Source organism: Apiospora aurea, assembly GCF_038362705.1.
Source record: "Apiospora aurea strain CBS 24483 chromosome Unknown utg000008l_segment0_segment0, whole genome shotgun sequence".
In the NCBI taxonomy this organism is placed as follows: domain Eukaryota; kingdom Fungi; phylum Ascomycota; class Sordariomycetes; order Amphisphaeriales; family Apiosporaceae; genus Apiospora; species Apiospora aurea.
Window position 1 is genome coordinate 2,014,026 of NW_027117395.1, and position 19,024 is coordinate 2,033,049.

Here is a 19,024-nt window from a genome sequence, read left to right on the forward strand (position 1 = left end):
TAGGTAGATGCACGGGTCACAGCACCTTGCACCGACCCTCCCTACTGCCTACAGCAGAAGCAAAGAGGCGAACAGGCAAAGGCGAAAGCAGAAACAGGCCGGGGAGAGTGAGAGTGCGCGAGCGAGCGAGCACAGATGACAAGTTCTGGGCGAGGGAGGGTGGTGGTAGGTGGTGGTAGGTAGTGGCAGTCGGTACCCCGCCTTGGTTGAGCAGCAGCCGTAGTGATTGTCCCTCTCTTGTCCCTCCCTGTCCCTCCTGTCCCTCCTGTCCCTCTTTGCGGCCAGCCAGCCAGGAAATACATCGATACCAGAGCCAAATCCCATTGGATTTTTGCCAATTGCGCACCTGCACCGCAACGCACCACCTTTGCTCACTGTCTGCATCATTGTGGTTAATAAGTCACCTTAACCTTAGTCCTCTGGCCCAAAACAACACCAAGCATATCACACTTTGGTAGTGTGAAAAAATTCAATCCTCCTTTCGACGACGGGCTTTCTCTCCCCCCAGCTGCAACCTTCTTTCCCTATTTTGACATCACCTCTGTTGCCAGCTACCACATTTCTTGTCGGCGATTCCTCCATCCCACTACAACCATCATCCCCGCCAAAACCTCACGCCCGTAGCCTACCGCTGCGGTAGAAAGTCCTTCCAACATGGGTCAAACACTCTCTGAACCCATCGTCGACAAGGTAAGCCTCATGCCACCGACATGTGTCATGAATCCCCTCGCCTCCGCCCCTGGGCCTCCTCTGCCCTCCTGCGCCGCGTTGCACGCTGCTCCTCGCCGCGCAATCTCCTGCTTTCCTACTCCACACTTTATGCATCTTTGTCCTCATTCTCCCTGCCAAAGGCTCTGGCAATGGCGCGCCCATGCTCGGATCACATCGCATACCTGCCGTGCGAAATGGGCATCCCGACCCGTAGCCAGATGGCCTTTTTCTTTCTCCCATACTCCCTAATGAGGGGTGGCTGGGTCTTGCTCACACAGAGGACACGGACCGCTGACAAATGATGTAATATTCTAGGAGTCACAAAAAGGCGAAGATGCCCGCATGCTCTACGGTGTCTCGGCGATGCAAGGATGGCGCATTAGTATGGAAGACGCCCATTGCAGCGTGCTCAACCTGATCAAGTCCGACTCCGAGGAGGCGAAACAACACTCGTCCCAATTATCCTTCTTTGGCGTCTTTGACGGGCACGGCGGAGACAAGGTCGCGCAATTCGCCGGACAACACATGTACGACATCCTCCTGAAGCAGGACACGTTTAAGGCCGGCAACTACGAGCAGGCTCTTAAGGACTGCTTCCTTGCGACCGACCGCGCCATTCTCAGCGGTATGCACTACAAAACACCATGCGATGGAAATGTATGGGCAAGACGGAGACGCTGACCAAGATGACCCCGTGCAGATCCTAAGTACGAGGAGGAGGTTTCTGGCTGCACTGCTTGTGTCGGTCTGATCACTGACGACAAGATCTACATTGTGCGTTGTTCCATGCCAAGGCCGAACTGTTGATGTACTGACTCCCTGCCAGGCAAATGCCGGCGATTCTCGGAGTGTTCTGGGAGTCAAGGGTCGGGCCAAGCCACTGTCCTTCGACCACAAGCCGCAAAATGAAGGTTTGTGCTACATTCCGCGACACTGGTGGCTCTGACTTCAATCTACTGACGCTTGACTCGTTCGAACAGGCGAGAAGGCTCGTATTACTGCCGCCGGTGGGTTCGTCGATTTCGGCCGCGTCAATGGTAACCTCGCTCTGTCCCGTGCTATCGGAGACTTTGAGTTCAAGAAGAGCGCCGAGCTTGCCCCTGAGCAACAGATCGTCACTGCCTATCCTGATGTAGTTGTCCACGATATTAGCGACGATGATGAGTTTTTGGTCATTGCCTGTGATGGTATCCATACCTCCCTCCTTGACGAACGGCCGGACACCATGACTGACGTTAGCAACAGGTATTTGGGACTGCCAGTCTTCCCAAGCTGTTGTCGAATTTGTTCGAAGAGGTGTCGCGGCGAAACAAGATCTGGAGAAGATCTGCGAAAACATGATGGACAACTGCCTCGCATCAAATTCCGAGACCGGCGGAGTCGGCTGCGACAACATGACCATGATGGTCATCGGCTTCCTGCGCGGAAAGAACAAGGATACTTGGTACGAGGAGGTCAGCGGTCGCGTAGCCAAGGGCGATGGCCCCTGTGCGCCGCCGGAATACGGTATGCCATCTTGAGCGACCCCATGCGCCAAAACGCTACTGGGCAAACCACTAATGCATGCTGATTCAGCCGAATTCCGAGGACCTGGTGTTCACCACAATTTCGATGATAGCGACAGCGGTTATGATGTTGAGACGGGTCAGAAGTCCAGAAACTTCGGTATTGGTGGGTACAAGGGTCGTATAATCTTTCTTGGCGATGGCACTGAGGTCTTGACAGACTCAGACGACGCCGAGATGTTCGACAGCGTCGACGAAGACAAGGACCTCGCCAGCCAAGTGTCCAAGTCGAACCCTGGAGAGGGCGAAGACGCCAGCGACGGCCAACCCCCTCGAGCGAAAAGAAGTCGGGCGAGTCTACCGAGACCAAGACGGAGCCTGCTACGAAAGATACCCCGGCGACCGAGACGAAGGCCGTGAAGAAGGAAGAGGAGGCGAAGCCCGAGACGAGCGCCGCGACCAAGGATTGAGTACTGCACTTGGGATATGTCTAACACGTCTGAAGATGGTATACCTGATACTAGTAGGATTGGAGATGCCTTTGGTAAACCGAAACTCATTGCATGACATTTTCCGCGCAATGTTCTGGGTGGGAGGATAGACCGTGTGGATTAGCAGGGGGAATCGAACGGTGAAGCTTGTTCTGGTCAGCAACACCTGGAGATGTCGCCTAGAGGCGGCAGTGTGGAAAGGAGGGATTGGCGGTTGGCAGACAGTACTGCTCTCTCCTATCTCATTCAGGGGGTGCATGGGCGATAAGCGAGACATAGGGCGAGATGATACCACTATTGCCATTGTTATGCGGCTGAAGACATCCGATAGCGTAAAGCTGGCAAGGGCTGCAGTTTCCTCGGAACCACACCATGGGTCGGGAAACCTGCTAAAAGCCAAGGCAGCAAGAGTGATGAACCTTGGATTCCGCCCAGGCTCTCGCGCGAAGACGGGCTGTGTTGTCTTCGTCAGGGACGGGAACACGATTTTAGTGGATTCCGAGGCGTTTTCCTCCGACACCCATATCTGACAGCGATGTATTAATGCGAGTTTGGAGCATTCCGGCCGAGATGCTCTCACTACCACTGCACCATTGGAATGGATTTGTGTTGTTGAATACCTGTAATCAGTGTAAAACCTACATGTATGTACGGACGGGGTGAAAGCTGAGGTTCCATTTTCCCCGGTTCGGCCTCCCCCCCACCCCCGGGCTGATAAGGATGACCCGCTTGCCGATAAGATGTCGCTAAAATTCTACATGCATTGTACACTTGTTGCGACGGGGTTCCGGCTATCAAATCGACTCAATTCGAGTAACCTTTTCCTCTCTGCCCTACATCCGGGCTCTATCTGCCTGTCGTGGATAATGCTCCATTTATAGCTCATGTCCCTGGGAGTCAAATCAGTATGGAGAGCTCCCGTATGCACGCTGCGTGCCCAAGGGCTCTCCTTGATTCCCAGGGAGGCCCATCCACGCCTTGCGAAGCTGCTTCATAACGGTAGCACTCGATTATATTCCTCCAATACATCCAATGACAGCCTTGTTCGCCATGTCCATGCCACTCGACCCGCCAATGCGGCCGCCGCACCGTCAACGCCAGACCAGACCGCAGATGCCTCGGCCCCGGAGCGTACCATCGTTGGGCCCTCACCCTCTGCCTACCGACGGGCAAAACTTCGCCGGGTCATCAAGCGAATGGCCATCTTTAGAGAGAAAACAGGCTCGCCGCCTAGCAACCAGGCTCTTGTCAGCCCGGCAGTTCGGTATCCCAGCAAGCATGAGACGGAGCGGAGCGCCAAGAAGCATCGCGTCAGCGCTGATCGCCAAGAACTGTTTGACTTTTTGGCGGGCGGCCAAGGAGCAGCCGGCGACGAAGTGGCAGAGCATCCTGAATCTGCTGATCAAGTACACGCCGCAGTTCGGCAGGCTCTATGACTTCAAGGTGGTGGTGGGGAAGGCGGTTGTGCAAAACGTCTTGGAGATGCTCACGGGATCGACCGCGGCCGTGGCGACCTCAACTGTTACACAGAGGAGGTCGGGGTGCATCATTCGAACCGAGCATATCGACCACAGGACGGAGACAGTGACATTGTCCCTTTCGGGCGCCGAGCACCCTGTGCGGAAGGCCCTGACGGACATTCTCAAGGGCATAGGCAGCCTGACGGCCGTGAGGGTGATGGATCCCGATTCCAAGGAAATCCTCATGGATCTCTGGGCCCAGAAAAATACCGAGCCTCCATCGATCAGGCTGTTAGGCGAAGCAGACGTCGCCCTGGATGCCAATTCACTCACAGTACAGAAGGGGACTGCTTCCGAGGGGCGGGTTCTTCCAGTGTCGCGCTACTACACGCTTAGCCACCATGTAAAGGATATCAAGCGTCCCGCTCAATGGACAGCAAGAAGCCTTGAGGCTTACATATCTGCGTTGGTACATGGTGTGGTGCCCCGTCACCTGGTTGGCGCGATCTACGGAGAAGGGCAACATGCCCCTAAACACAAGGAAACGGTGGCCTCGATCCTAGTGGAACTTTTTCAATCAGAAGAAACACAGTCGCTCATATCTACCAATTCTCTGCACCTCGCCCTCGCATTCCTACAAAAAGGGGGTCTCTCTTTACGTCCCCAAGCTCGTACCATTTTCGACCAAGCCGAGGTCCGCAAGGTCCCAATGGACACGCAAACTTTTAACCTCTTCCTCCAGGGCTGTGCGATGGCGGGGGACCTTGACGGATTCAGTTCGACGGTGAAGCTCATGTTGCGGAAAGGATACCACCCTGACAGCAAGACATGGCTAGAATTGCTGCATCTCGTCCAGGATGTCCAGGCAAAGCAGACGATCGTTGGCAAAATGGAAAGAAAGGGCCTTGCCCGTATCCAGTCAACACTCGTCCAGGTTGGTAGCCACATGGCCCCATTCAAGCTCCAGTCATGTTTTCGACAGCTGTCGAACGTGGGACAATTCGTACTAGATCAGGATCAACTCCACGGCCCGGAATGGCTGACCACAACCACGTTCAACCGTCTGCTTGAAGTGCTCGGAAGAAATAGCCGGCTGGATCTTTGCAACAATCTACTAGACTACGCCGCGGCTTCAGGTCGAGTCAGACCTGATGCTGTTTCGCTGAATACCATGATCACACATGGCCGAAACGTTCACGCCCATGTGGCCACGATCCGGTCAATGCGAGAGCGATGGACTACGGTGCATCCAGACGAAGCCACGTTCAATCTCCTCTTCCAAATCGCATGGAAGAACCGTGGCCCCAACCAGCTCCGTGTGATTTTGCGGTATGCCTCCTTTGCAAAACAGACCAGCACGCATATGAGAAGCAAACTCGACCTTTTGTTGAGTGGGGATCGCGACCTGTCCGGTAGGCGGGTACTCCTGAAGGCGTGGGAAGATGTCATATTCGGCCAGGACGAGATTCGGATCCTGCGGCGGAGGCACGGCAAACAACTGGGCAGCTACAGGATTGCCAGGCGTTATACTGCCCAAACCTTGGTCTACGAGCCGGCTGCTGATCTAGCGTCGAAGCTGCTGGAAGCCTACGAGATGGACCGCAAAATACACGCCGCGCTGAAGGCGGGCGAGGTTATGACGCCGAGTGCGAGGAACAGCTTCGTGGTGGACATACCCATGAGGCCGCGGGTTTATCAGGGCAAGATCTTACGCTTACCCGCCCCCTCCTCCTCTTCCTCCTCTTCCTCGGGTAACGAATGATATATGATGGGACAATGAGAAAAGGAAAAGCGAAATGGATGTGTTGTGTATTTATATATGTCGGGTCCATGTGTATATAGCATTGTACAAACGGCTCGATGGGTTCACTCCCTGGGACTCAAAAACTGTACCAAATATTGGATAGACTACCTACTCACTATACGGATAGGGCTCCTCTGCCGTTTCTGTGACTTGTACTATACTACAATAGACTATAGAGAAACCTGCATGCTGTACTCGAAGGAGAGGCCCTCCATCATCGTGAGGCAATTCCTATGACCAGTCATATCTCTGTCATGTTCCGGGGGCGTTTTGCTGTGCTGCTGCTTCCGTCTTCTTACTCGATCAATGGTACCATAAGATGATGAAAGAGCATTCCTACCACAGTAAACGTAACAAAGAACCAAGCATCTACTCCTTCTCCCCCCTTCTCCCCCTTCTCTCCCCCTTACTCCCACAAAGTCACATAACACATCCCTTTATTTCCTTTATCCTCCCCAAAAGGCCAACCCTAGATACCACCCATAAAAGTACCCTACGATCGACCTTCCGTCTCCTGCTTCTCTTCTCCTTCTCTTTCCTCATACTTACTAAATCCAAGGACCTACCCCGCTCAAGAGGGTATACCGTGTAGGTCCCGCTGGCTTTCCAAACCACATGGCACAGCGTGGGTTGGGCGAGCGCCGCGTTTCCCCGTTTCGGGGGACGCGGGTGGTGCAATTTTTGATGGCTTAAACTGTACGTACGTACTTCATGCGTACACACACATACTTTTTCATTGTGCATTCTCTGCTGCGTGCAGGGTCATGAGGAAGAAGTGCAAAGAAGGTGGGCTCGTCCTATAGAACGATCGGCTGAAAATGATGACATGGGTGCTGAGGGACGATTGCTTGATGCAGAGGCTTGGTTGCCGCTTTATTCCTCACTTGAGGATGCGTATTCAGCTCGAAAGCTACAAGAAGCTTCACATAGTAAGAACATGGATTATGGAGTCTCATGGTTTCATTTCATTCATATTCCTTTTCTCGTCATCTATCATCTATCATCAATGGTATGTGAGATAGACTCGAGTGTCTTCGCTATTGTCGATAGAGGACAGACATGTCTACGCCGTTAGGTATCTTGATCAAATTCCGTATGCGATCAATTCTCATGTATGACCGTGTGGGGGCGACATGGCAACCACATGATTTGATATCTCGCCTCGAAGGCCTCCCGCTCAAGCGAAGAACTTCTTGTAAGCCGCCTTCTCCTTCCTCAACCGGTCTGCGGCCGCCTTCTTAACTGCGTCGAGCTCCTTGTTGATGGCGGAATCACCGGGCACCAGCTTCTTGGCTGCCTCGAGAGACTGGATGGCCGAGTCCTCGTCCTTCATCTTGATCAGAGCCACACCGCGGCGGTACAGGGCCTTGGCCTTCTCGGCGTCGCTGATGCCCGAGACAGCCAGCGCGGCCGAGGCGGCGTGCTCGGCATCCGCCCAGGACTCCAGCTTGATGTTCATCATGGCCGAGTTGCTGTTGAGGGTGAAGCGCAGCGCGTCCATCTTAGGCTTGGTGTCGGCGGGGGCATCGTCCAGGTCGGGCTCCTCGTTGAGGTAGCGCAGACCCTTCTGGTACTTGTCCAGGGCCAGGGAGGCGTCGCCGGCCTTGAAGCCCTTGTTGCCGTACTCCTTGCAGTTGGCGGCGATCTCTAGGATCTTGACGGCGTCCAGCTTCTCGTCCATGTCCTCGGGGAAGTCCTCGTAAGCGTCACCCAGGGCATCGGCGGTCTTGGAATCCGCGCCCACGGCCTCGGCAGCAGCGCCGGTGAGCTCACCACAGTCAGCGATGACGGCGTCCTGGGTGGGCTTGTCGCCGCCCTCTGTTCGCAGGTTCTCGACCTGGCGAATGACGGACTTGCCGCTGCGGACCTCGCCGAAGACGACGTGCTTGTTGTCGAGGTGGGGCGTAGCCACGGTGGTAACGAAGAACTGGGAGCCATTGGTGCCTGCGGTTTTCGCTTAAGGTTAGCCCGAGTTCCTCTGCTTATGACTGGCTTATGATTTTCGAGAAGAAATGTACTTACCAGGACCGGCATTGGCCATGCTCAGGAGGAAGGGGCGGTCGTGCTTCTTCTCAAAGTTTTCGTCGTCAAACTTCTCGCCGTAGATGCTCTCGCCGCCGGTGCCATTGCCCTCGGTGAAGTCACCACCCTGGATCATGAACTGCTTAATGACACGGTGGAAGATGCTGCCCTTGTAGTGGAGGGGCTTGCCGCTCTTGCCCAGGCCCTTCTCGCCGGTGCAGAGGGCGCGGAAGTTCTCGGCGGTCTTGGGGACGATGTCATTGTAGAGCTCGAAGGTGACGCGGCCGGCGGCCTTCTTGCCAATGGTGATGTCGAAGAAGACCTTGCTGCGCTTTACCTGCTCGTCGGCCATGTTGCTCAAGGGTACCGTGTGTTGGTAGCGAGCGAGTGTGAGTGTCTTGTTGGTAGGTGGTTGGGTCGGGTGGAGGAAGAAGAGTCAAACCAAGTCGACGGATGTGTGTGAAGAGGTATGTAGGCAAGTGCTGCCGGGGTATCTATCTAGAAGCAAAGCAGGACGGAGAAGGAAAGGAATTCCAGGGCCAGGTTGAGAATGTGCGGGCGGGCCAATTGCTTTTTCAAGAAGAGTACAATCCAGGCAGAGCAATCACTCAATCAATCAATTCTTAGATCGACAATCAATCCAATCGTTGAAGCAAATGCTGGACCAGGCTGGCGAGGCCCGACTTTTAACAGGCGCCGCCGATTTTGCGTGCGCATGCGAATTCGAATTTCTAGCAGCTGCTGAAGCGGCATAGAAGCTTCTAGGGGACCCCGCCTTCCTAGGAATCTAAGGAAATTGGGAGTAAGCGAGGGGTAACGCAACCCCACTGCACCTAAATAAACCCCCAGCCCACTTGCGAGGCTGAGATCTACAGGGCTCTCAGCATTCCAGAGGGCCTAAGTTAGGAAGTAAGTACCACTCGACATCTCAAACATGTAGGTTAGTACTGCATGCAGTACGTGTCGAGGGAGAACACTTCATCAAAAACCAAAGATAGAAAAACACCAAATATATATATATATATAAACATAAATGGTAGTATAGACATAGCAAGGGTATTGTATTTCCAACACTTGTATGATGCTCTAACGCTCTCACACACTCGTATCCAACCAATAGTTGTAGTGGCGGTATCATAACATCACCAACTCCAAGATGGATCCTTTCGTCGCTTCTTCGTACGCCAAAAACTGGCCCATGTACAGTAGGAGGTAGGTATAGGTCGTCTGCACCTCGGCATGGCTGCATTACTTCTTCATCGTCAGATATATCCGCAATAACAACATAATCCCATCCCGTCTTATGCTCCGGCTTCTACGCTGATGATGATGGCCTGGCCATCACCTCCATAACTCCGTCGCTGCCCGAAATGCACTGCTGTGGCGCTTGGCCTTTCCGTTTCCGGAGAACGTTCCTGTCGCCCACCTGCCCTATGCGGTGCTGGCCCGGTGCCTCGTGACAGTCCTAATGCCTCGAGTGATCCCCGCCGCTCTCCTTTTGCCAGCCCTCCGAGATGCCGCGCAGAAACCCCTTGTCCTTGTCCTTGTCCTCGCGGTGCCTCTCCCGGATGGCGTTGGGGCTCGAAGTTGGTGTATGATCATTTTTCGACGACTTCTTGCTGCCGATCAGGCCAAAGAGGTTTCGAGGAAGCTTCCCGTTCCGTCGGAGTGTCCCGCTCAGGTGATGCGACAGGCTCACCTCCGAGTTGTCCGATGTTTGGCGCGACGACGAGCTCTCCGGCCCGTGTCGGCCGCTGCCAAACTTGAGCTCCCGGAAGAGAGACCGCTCGCTCGAGCCTTCCTGCTCACTGCCCGACGACCCAGGCGGCCGATACGGATCATTGTCAACCCAGGCCGGCGAGTGGATCTGAGAGAGACTGGCCGACTCCATGAAAGAAGACTTCTCCAGGCTCTCGGCGAAATCGTCCGTCATGATGGACTGGTCCTCGGCAGTCCGGAGCGCCTCGATTTTGCTCAAACACTCATCGGACCGCTTCTGGAGCATGACACAGAGCTCATGGAATTCGGACAGCTCCCCCTCGAACGTGTTGCTTTCCGGGTCAGTAGGGTGATGCGATTCCAGCCATAACTTGACCAGCGCAGAGAAGTTGCGAGGGTGGTCAATCAGGTAAGGCAGAGCAGGAAACCCTTCTCTCGCAATCGGAGAAAGACGCCCGAGGATTGTAACCGGGGCCATGTAGGTGGCGGGGAGCGAGGCCGTGGCGACTCGTTCCGTAGGTATAGAGCAGACCTGGTCAATGAACTCCTTGAATGGCTGTCGTTGCGTGTTGAGAAACTTGTTCATCGGCTCCATCCAGCCCTCTTTTCGACCAAACGTAGAGAGGTTACCTAGTGCCTGTAGTCCCTTGGCTACGAGGGTCAGCGTTCGTTGGGCTCGATGCCTCGGATTATCTCGGAGAAGTCCAAAGAGTTTGGGGTTGAGAATGGCTGGGCAGATGAAGCGCAGAAAAAGGAAGCCCGACACGCTGGTATAAGTGACAGTCCGCAAAAAGTCCCCATAGCGATCTTCGGCCACGGCCCGGACGTATTTCAGGATTTGCCGTAGTTCGGCGGGCAGCCTATTGGCCGATTCCGCGATGCACTCCCATACTTCGGTGGTGATCTGCACTAGCTGCGCCCAGTGCTGGTCGAGGTCATCGCCATGTTGTATCCTACTCGGATCTACTTCGCAGTCAGGGTTGATCTCGTTGATCTCGAATATCTTATCGCTCAGTACGTCCTCGAGATATTCCTTGCCAAGCCGGCGCATGTGAAATTCTAAGGCTTGAGTCAGAAGCGAATTTCCCCGGAAAAGGAGATTGGCTTCGCCAGCAAGGGTCTTGCCCATGTCCCGAACGAGAGCTTCTCGGTCGCTTGAGGAGCCTGTCGACTCGTTCGACTTCATGCGGCGGCTGAAGCGCATCTTCTTCATGCTGTTCTGACCACTGACGCCGTCGATCTCTTCCTCTACAAGAGCTAGAAGCCATTCGACGGAGCTGTTGGAAACCTGGAAGATGTTAAGGAAAATCTCGGCCAGCCGGCGTAGTTGTTGAGGCATTGCCGCAGCAATCTGGCCGGTCAAACCGACACTGAACTTGTGGAGCAGAGCCGACAATGGCTTGTAATCTTTGGCCATCAAAACTACCAGCTCGTCGTGGTTGACCTTGACAAACATGGTACCAATCGATTCGTTCCTCTCGTCTTGTATGGGCAGCCATTGCTCATGGTCCTTCCCGCGATCTAGCTTGTCCAAAGATATATCAACAGCTCCGCACATAACCTCGGTAAGATTGCCCGTCTTTGGGAGCCCTAACGACGCCTGAAGCTGGTGACTGAAGCTCTCGAGATTACCATCGACCCGTTTCAAGACCACTGAGAGGTATGGCAACGCCGAGGAAAGCTCTGTGAACTGAACGGCTTCTCTCCAGAACGGGTTCTTCGTGTCCGGCTGCGTAGTCGTCCGCGCCCGAACCTCGCCGTCCAGTATAACCTCCGCCAAGTAGTTGCCAACAAGGACATCGCGATCTTGCCGCGCTTGCCGCTCAGACAATTCTGGCGGCGAAACGGCTTTCTTGAGCTTGGCTTCGGTGACCCTCACTTGTATCGTTTTCTCAAGCCTGAACATTTGGCCATCAAACTCATTCTCGAAGTCGGTGATGTCGACCGCAGCCTGAGAATCCGCCTCCAATCCATACAGATCTGGGACCGCGAATGCTCGAAGTAAAACGAACCAGACCTCAAAGAGGACCCTTGTGTCCAATGCTATATACACCGGCCTGAATATTGATAGCTGTTTGGAGGTGGCAGAGTAGATGGGGAATATCGCTATGCAGTAATCTTCATCAAGAACTGATTTGTCGAGCTGTTGCACAGCGCAGCGAGATAGCTGCGACAATTCGATTATGGACAAGACAGACACATCGTTCTCCGTCATCAGCTTGAATTCGCCGTTGTCTTGGAGTATGCAGGACACCCGCCTCCAAGCCGTGGCAGATCCTCGCAGGTCTCGGGTTGAAGGTCGCTTCACGATCGCTCGTGGCGAAGTAGCGACTCCCTTGTCCCATAGCATGACCTTGCCAACCTTGATGATGGCGGCATCTTTCGAGGATCCGGAGCCGGGCGTAGAGGAACCTCGGCGTCGCATCTCTGGCCGCCCGGTAGTAGCTGATGGCGAGCTGGTGCCCCGGCCATTCGGGAAGCGCACGCCACTCGGCCGCAATTGTTGCCAGCAAAGCAGCGCGGCTAGCCAGAAATCCACTTCGGCCGGCACTGCAGGCTTGAGTAACAGCTCAATGCCCATCTTCTGGCTCGACAACTCGAGGCATTTGCCTGTTCCATCGGGCGCCTCGACAGGAAGAACTCGGCAGCCACGGAGATCGCCAACGATGGGAATATGAAAGGGCCCATTCTGGCCTGGATCGAATAATAAACTGCCTCGCTCCTCATCTATATAACAGACGCCAGCGTGCCACGGACCGCTAGGCTCGCTCTGATATTCCACTTGGCCTTTCATCCGACCACACAATGTCTTCATTAGCAATAAAACCTTATTTGCATCATCGGTGGGTATTGGGAGTGGTAAAGAATCCACGGAAGGCGGCGGCGAAATCAGAGGTGAAGTAGGGCGCGACGATGCACGTTTTATTAAGCGCTTGTTTACCGATCTCTTGTCCTTGCCGGAAATCGAAATTTTGAGGTCTGCTGGCGATCGTATTGGCGCGATGGACGGATATCCCACCGACTCCATTGCCGCCGCTGGGCGACCTTCAGGGTCGGCAGGCTGCGTAGACCCCGTGGATGAGAAGGAACCCACACGGTGTCGGTTGCCTGACGACGTGGTGTTCGACTGCTGGCGTACCGCGAGCGACCCATCCATGGTATGTGTGCGGGGCCGGACCGCGGATTTCGACTGCGTGGGAGGGCTCGCTTCCGAGTCGTCGTAAGAATCGCCAAAGGCATCGTTAAATACGATGCCCTGGCGTCTTGTCTCTCCGCCAGGTATAGACCGGGGAGAAGTTTGAGGGGACGTGGTGCCGTAACCCCGGGAACCCTGTGATGCCTGAGCTGCCGCAGTGTCGAGGTTCACAGCATGGCCATCTTCCTCTGCGGGCTCTGGTGTAACGGTTCGGATGGTATTCTGCGAGTGAACAGTGGGTATGAAACTGGAGCCGTGCATAGTGCTACTTCTTTCCCGTTCGCGTTCCCTCCCTGTGTCGTTGCTGGCGCGCGCTGAGCCGGGTGAAGCTTGCGACCTGTCTGCCGCTGGGAAAGGCGGTCTGCTACCATCTTGGTTACTGTTACTGCTGCTGCCGCTGCCGCTGCTGCTGTCGGCAACAACCGCGTCGCCGCCGTTATGCGTTTGTCCGTCCATTCCCGGGGGAAGGAGGCTTCTCATAATTCCGTTGTCGGCCTGAAAGTGTACACCAGCAATCGAGGTAGATGTTGTGCATTGGACGCGCTCGCAAACTTGCGTGGGACCAAAGGGCCAGGAGATAGTAGATGCTTATGTCGTGCTCGCAATTGCATGTAGACAGGATTTCGGTGTGGTTGTGCTAGGAGAGAGCGTGTATGCACGAAGCGATCGTTCAGCTTCTATTAGCGATGTTGTTTTCGGGGGAGTAAGATCGGCGATGCGATTCGTTTCGGGTGCTGCATGCGTCGGCGCCGGGTCATAAGTCGTAGGCGGATCTCTCGAGGGCGATATTCTTCTCTAGCAGCAGCCGGTCCCATCGAGTGTTTATCATTCTAGAGATCCGGCGGGATTGGGACGCAGCGATGTTTTTCTGTCGGTCAATGATGACTTGCTTGCGTTTTTCTGGGGCCGTTTCCCTCGATCCGCCGCGCAGCGCTTTCTGGGATAAGAAGGAATCGAGACGTGTTCCAGAAGAAAAATCAGCATCTGGGGGTATATTGGATGCAATTATTACATCTTTGGCAGTACGGTATATTGCTACTGGTCATTGGCCATCCCAGTCCGATATTCCGGCGTGGAGAGAATAATCAAACGGCAGCGCCGGTACTCAAAAGTGGACGTACGACAAGCGTGCAAGATGGCCGACGGGAGAGCGAAGGGTATGCCTGCCTTGTCGGGGGACCGGATTGGTTGCTGGGCTAGGTTAGAGCAAGAGATTAGTATAGGAGGTGCTTGTCTCGTCGCGCGCGCGCGGGGGGCCACCTTGGTGCTTGGGTACTTTTGGTCCCAGTCGTTCGATCCTATTTGTTTGTTGGGCGAGAGAGCTGTATCGTATGTAATGCAGTGTAAATATAGGTAGGCAGGCGTTGCTGGAGTTCTGCTGCAACCGGGTATTCCCTCCTTCTACTACTACTACTACTACTACTACCCGACCATGCGTGCGTAGATGTAGATATATGTATTGCTGATGCAGGTAGACCAGGGACGAGCGCAGGTACAGTCGAAGGAGATTGATGCCCTGTCTGGACGAGAGCCTGGGCTTGACTGACTGGATCCTCCAATGGACGAGACAGTAGTGTGGTTGTGTGGGTGCTGCAGCGAGGGAGTTCGTTTCGCGCGTTCAAGAGCTGGCTCGGGTAGGTTAGGCCATGATTCGCCTTGGCGGATACTGCTGAAGGTGGAGATGGATGGATGGTCCAGCGATTTCTTTGTTGCTGTGATATGGAATGCACTTGGACTCCGAAAGAAAGAAAGAAAATATAAAGCAGCACAACCAACAACAATGTCCAAATAGATCTTCGGGCATTTGCTGCTGCTGCTGCTGCTGGGGCGAAGTTGCAATGCCTGGCTCGACTGGAACGGGCTTGTTCTTTTTCAGGATGTCAGCTCGTCGGCGGACCAGGGTCAATCAAACAACAGACATGGGCAGAATTAGGGTATGTTACAGTTACATGCCTCCAAGGCACAGACAGCGTCCCTAACGATAGACCTCGGCGCTCAAGAATGTACCAACATTGAACTGTCTGTCCTCTGCAAGGCAACTGAACATGCCGCATGAGATCATAACCATAACCAATCCTTACCGACGTAGCTTGGAGGATGCAGATGCGAGCAAAAATCCGAGCCCGAAACTGGACTCCCATGTTTGTTGCGAATAAAACCTGCCTCCTAGGAATCCAGGTTTCATTCTTCTGCTCTGTGATCCTGCCCCTGGTATCAAGAACAAGCGGGCCAGGAAGGTTTCGAGGTCAGTTCGTTCAAAACCACCATTCAAATATATGCTCAACATGAGGCCACCCATCATTCCCATCCATGTACCCATGCCCATGGTATGATTTCCCCGAATGCATCAACTGCACTAAAAACCAATATTGATGAGTGTTTGCTCGTGGTAATTAGATGATTACATCAATATCTGCGCCGTTCTGTACATTTGTTCTCTGCTCCCGTCTCGTCTTGCCCGGGTGCCATCTTTGTCATCCTTCGGTCACCATCGCTCATACCGGTTTCCATCCGTGTCTGCCTACCCAACTAACTACCTTGTGTATTTATTGCCTTGGCACGCTGCGCTGTGCGTCCGAGTCAGTCCGAGTCCCTCCTGTGTGGATGCCGTGCACGCGCTGATGGGGCAGGAATGAGATCGAAGGCCGGCTTGTAACATCGTTCGGACTCTCTTTTCCCAATCCATCCATTACCTGTACCTAGCAATACGAAATTAGAACCCCGGCGACCAATAAGCTCAACGTGTGTGGACGACGGCCTAGCCTGGAATGTGACCCCGTTCGCTCGCCACGCAACGCCCGTTGGCTTGTCCTTTTCCTTCTCGAAGGGCTCGAGAAGGACTGTCGGAGGCGCGAGCACTTATTTGTTCTTTGGTTATTATTAATTAGCCTTACGGTTCTGGCCACTCTTCTTAGAAAAGCATGACAGGAGGATCGGCTATTGGCTTTGCGAAAAGTACCATGGCACGGCCAGATTGCGTAGTTATTGCCGGCTATCTACATGTATCTATCTACATAACCTGACTTCTTTCTTTTACTATGTTTCCCTTCTCCCTCTTGTCCTAACCTTACATGATGCGATGCCAGGGCCGTGCCAAGCCATGCCTTATGTACCATCTACCATGTACCATCTACCATCTACCATCTACCACCCACCCACCGCCCACCATCCACTGGTGATTTTGTAATCAGCCACTTTACACGTGTGATGCTACGGTAAACGTGATCCCCGTGGGCCTGTTTCTCTGCCCGGGATTGGGCCAGCGGACACAACCTTGCCCCCCTGGTCCCCCCGTGTCGGGTCAGTCCCACCTCCAAATTGAAGACTGACAGTGCAATTCTCCGAGGCCCATGGCCATGGACCAGGGTGTCCCACCAGCAGAGCCACCACCATCCTGCCATCCACCATCGTGAGAGAAAGAAAGACTGACACCAACAAAATGCCGTTCTGCCATCTTGGACCGTCCCTTGCTCCGTGCATCCCCTAGGAATGAGATGGACTTCTGATGAATCCAAAGCAAAACCGGCCACGGTCCTGGGATAGGCTGGCTATACACGGGGTCGGCGGAGATGAGAGACGCCTTCACCGAAAACGCTGTTTGTTGCCAAGGATGTCTGCCTCTTTTCTATCATGTACTTATAGGGCCCCTCCCTACTCACTCAAATGACTAATGATATGTATACTTCCTCCTACAGGATTTCAGCTCTAACTTACCAGCTTAACCCAGCCATGATCCTATGGAAGGACGGTTTGCTCCACCATTGCCGTTGTGACCTGACACAATTTGTTTTTCACTGCCTGTGATTACTATGTGTTCCCTTGATGGCGAAATCAAGCATTATATCCAATGGGGAAAACGTTATGCCAGCGGCACTGGATGATGCCTGGTTTGTACATTACAGCATGATATGGTGGGAACAACGCTTCACCATCGAGGGAATTGGCAATGGTGGGCTATGAATGGATCGATGAATGAAATTACCACTGCATCGAGGTAGGCTTTAATGCTGTATGTATGATTTGTACATGTATGTACCTAGGTATGTACTGCAGGTATCCAAGTCATCGAATGGAACAGGCGTTCAACCTATCAGAAGCCTCTCAGCACTGTCATATATCATTCTTTTTTACCATTCGGAACCTTTCTTTCCTTCCCCAGGCTGCCAAGTGCACCCCCGAAATGGGAAAATGCCCTTGTCGCAAGCACGAGCGAGTTGACGAGGGGGCCTGCAAGACTGGACCCTAGCCGTGTCGTCGTCGGTCCCCCCTCCCCCTGATCCATGAATGAATAGATGACCTGCCTGCCTGCTTAGGTGCAGCAACCCATCTCATGCCCAAGAAAGGAGAGAAGAGGAAGAAAAGAAAACAGCATATGTAAGCAGTTTCCTTGGCACTGCCCCAATCATGCGAACGAGAAAAGAATTACCCGAAGCAAACATTTTTTGCTGGCTCGGCCAAACGCCCAAATCATAAAAGCCCCCTGGTCGAATATCCCATGCGTGGGCATAACGTGACCCAATTCCTCTGCCCTTGCCTGCATGGCTGGCTCAAGGCTGACCACCAATTCGGCATGCCGGTTGTGTGCGTCTCCTGCAGCAATGCGGGCGTGGTTGCCAGGAATTTGGGAATCGCTCACTATACGCCAACGCCGACCCCCCGAAATACATATGCCTACGTGTGCTTTCTCTATGTGGATGTACGTAAGGGGTCTGATCCAAGGACCATGAACCCTCTCTTTCTCCGCCGGCAGTTCTGTCCCGATCCTGTCACACACGCACAAACACACACACAAACATATACGCGCGCATTTAGAGAAAACACAACGCCTTCCTTGCCCTGCATTTCTCGGCGCGGTAACATTCTGGCTTGCACGCGCCAGGCACAGAACAATAGCTTTGCGCAGGTCTCGGTATCAAGTCCAGCTTACATGATTGGTTCCGATTTAACTGAGTACTTACTTACCTAACTCGAGAACAGTGGTACGAAGAGTCTGTGGCCAGAATTTTACCATGGAAAAGGAGTGCGGTGAGTACATACATGTCTGAACAACAGGTCCACTAGTCTGTCTCACAAATGTTATTAATCGCTTTGAGGCCAGGGCCTATCCTCCTGCGTCCTGCAACTACCTCCCGCAAGTGACCGGATCCCACTAATCTAGCCGAGATGAGAAGCTCTGCCATGTGCATTTCCGTGCCTGGCAGTCTGGCCCTCTGTCATGTGAGTCTCATGCATCTGCGAATCAGCTGCAACAGAGGGGGGGGGGGGCCTTATTTTCGGTACTCCTGGCTGGTATGATGCGGAAACGGATGACCAACCAGAGGCATTCTTAGTAACCGTTTCGGCAGCCGTCTGGCGATGTTTATCATGATCTTACATATAATGATATACTAGATCTCGCTCACCGCAGGTATGACTCTGTTGACATATTTGGATTGTGTCACAGTTATTGCCTTCGAGAAAGCATAGGTGGACCTAGGGATGATACTGACTTTAGAGGGTATAGTCGTTATGCTGGGTATCTCAATGAGCTCCGATGATGTATATTCATGTGTCTGGTGCTCTAACATATCGTTCGGTAACACACAAGCTACTCACTGCGAAATTTAACCCGAATGGCTTCAAGAACGTAGACTTACACTCGTACTTACCACAATAGCCAAGAGAACATGCCCACAGATTACGTACGCGGTGGTGCCTGACACCTTGTAGAGGTTGACAGCCCAGATATCTTCTTTGGAGCCCGCCTTTGCAGATACCCGTATTGGATCGAGACCTGGTACCACGTCCTTTTCTGGTCATCGAACCTTTGTAGAATACTTCCCTGTGTATACGTTTCAGCGTAGTTATTGACATCATTACTTTCCCATACTCATACCAGACGTCAACCTGGTTATAGTATCCGGACACCGAACGAGTCGAATTTTCATCTCGAGAGTGCACCGTTCCTTGGCCTTCCGCTCATGTAGTTGGAAAAATCTGTAACACTCTACGAGTATCAAGAATCGAAACGTAAGAACAGGTACGCCCTCACGACAAGCTTTCTCCCCTTCTCACCAGGCGACAAGACAGGAGAACAATGCTTCGTGAAATTCAACTGACTAACCTTATCCGAAAGT

General features: G+C 53.5%; 4 protein-coding genes across 4 annotated transcripts; 2 read left to right on the top strand and 2 right to left on the bottom strand.

Annotated features, from left to right (window-relative positions):
- Window positions 1-629: 629 nt before the first annotated feature.
- PG986_012092 (PP2C-domain-containing protein) lies at window positions 630-2,686 on the top strand (the record flags this gene model as incomplete). Its single annotated transcript, XM_066848314.1, has 8 exons — window positions 630-690; window positions 1,027-1,336; window positions 1,412-1,485; window positions 1,538-1,622; window positions 1,692-1,898; window positions 1,957-2,217; window positions 2,287-2,495; window positions 2,534-2,686. The coding sequence occupies exons 1-8, from the start codon at window positions 655-657 to the stop codon at window positions 2,684-2,686; spliced, it is 1,335 nt and encodes a 444-aa protein (XP_066695010.1). The 5' UTR covers window positions 630-654.
- Window positions 2,687-3,591: 905 nt separating this feature from the next.
- PG986_012093 (uncharacterized protein) lies at window positions 3,592-5,929 on the top strand (the record flags this gene model as incomplete). Its single annotated transcript, XM_066848315.1, has 2 exons — window positions 3,592-4,113; window positions 4,151-5,929. 2 exons carry the CDS (start codon window positions 3,592-3,594, stop codon window positions 5,927-5,929), a joined length of 2,301 nt encoding a protein of 766 aa, XP_066695011.1.
- A 1,219-nt stretch (window positions 5,930-7,148) lies between these two features.
- On the bottom strand, window positions 7,149-8,345 carry PG986_012094 (cis-trans protein; the record flags this gene model as incomplete). The annotated part of the gene is made up of 2 exons (XM_066848316.1): window positions 7,149-7,915; window positions 7,994-8,345. The coding sequence occupies 2 exons, from the start codon at window positions 8,343-8,345 to the stop codon at window positions 7,149-7,151; spliced, it is 1,119 nt and encodes a 372-aa protein (XP_066695012.1).
- Window positions 8,346-9,458: 1,113 nt separating this feature from the next.
- On the bottom strand, window positions 9,459-13,388 carry PG986_012095 (uncharacterized protein; the record flags this gene model as incomplete). The annotated part of the gene is made up of 1 exon (XM_066848317.1): window positions 9,459-13,388. One exon carries the CDS (start codon window positions 13,386-13,388, stop codon window positions 9,459-9,461), a length of 3,930 nt encoding a protein of 1,309 aa, XP_066695013.1.
- Between the last annotated feature and the right edge of the window lie 5,636 nt (window positions 13,389-19,024).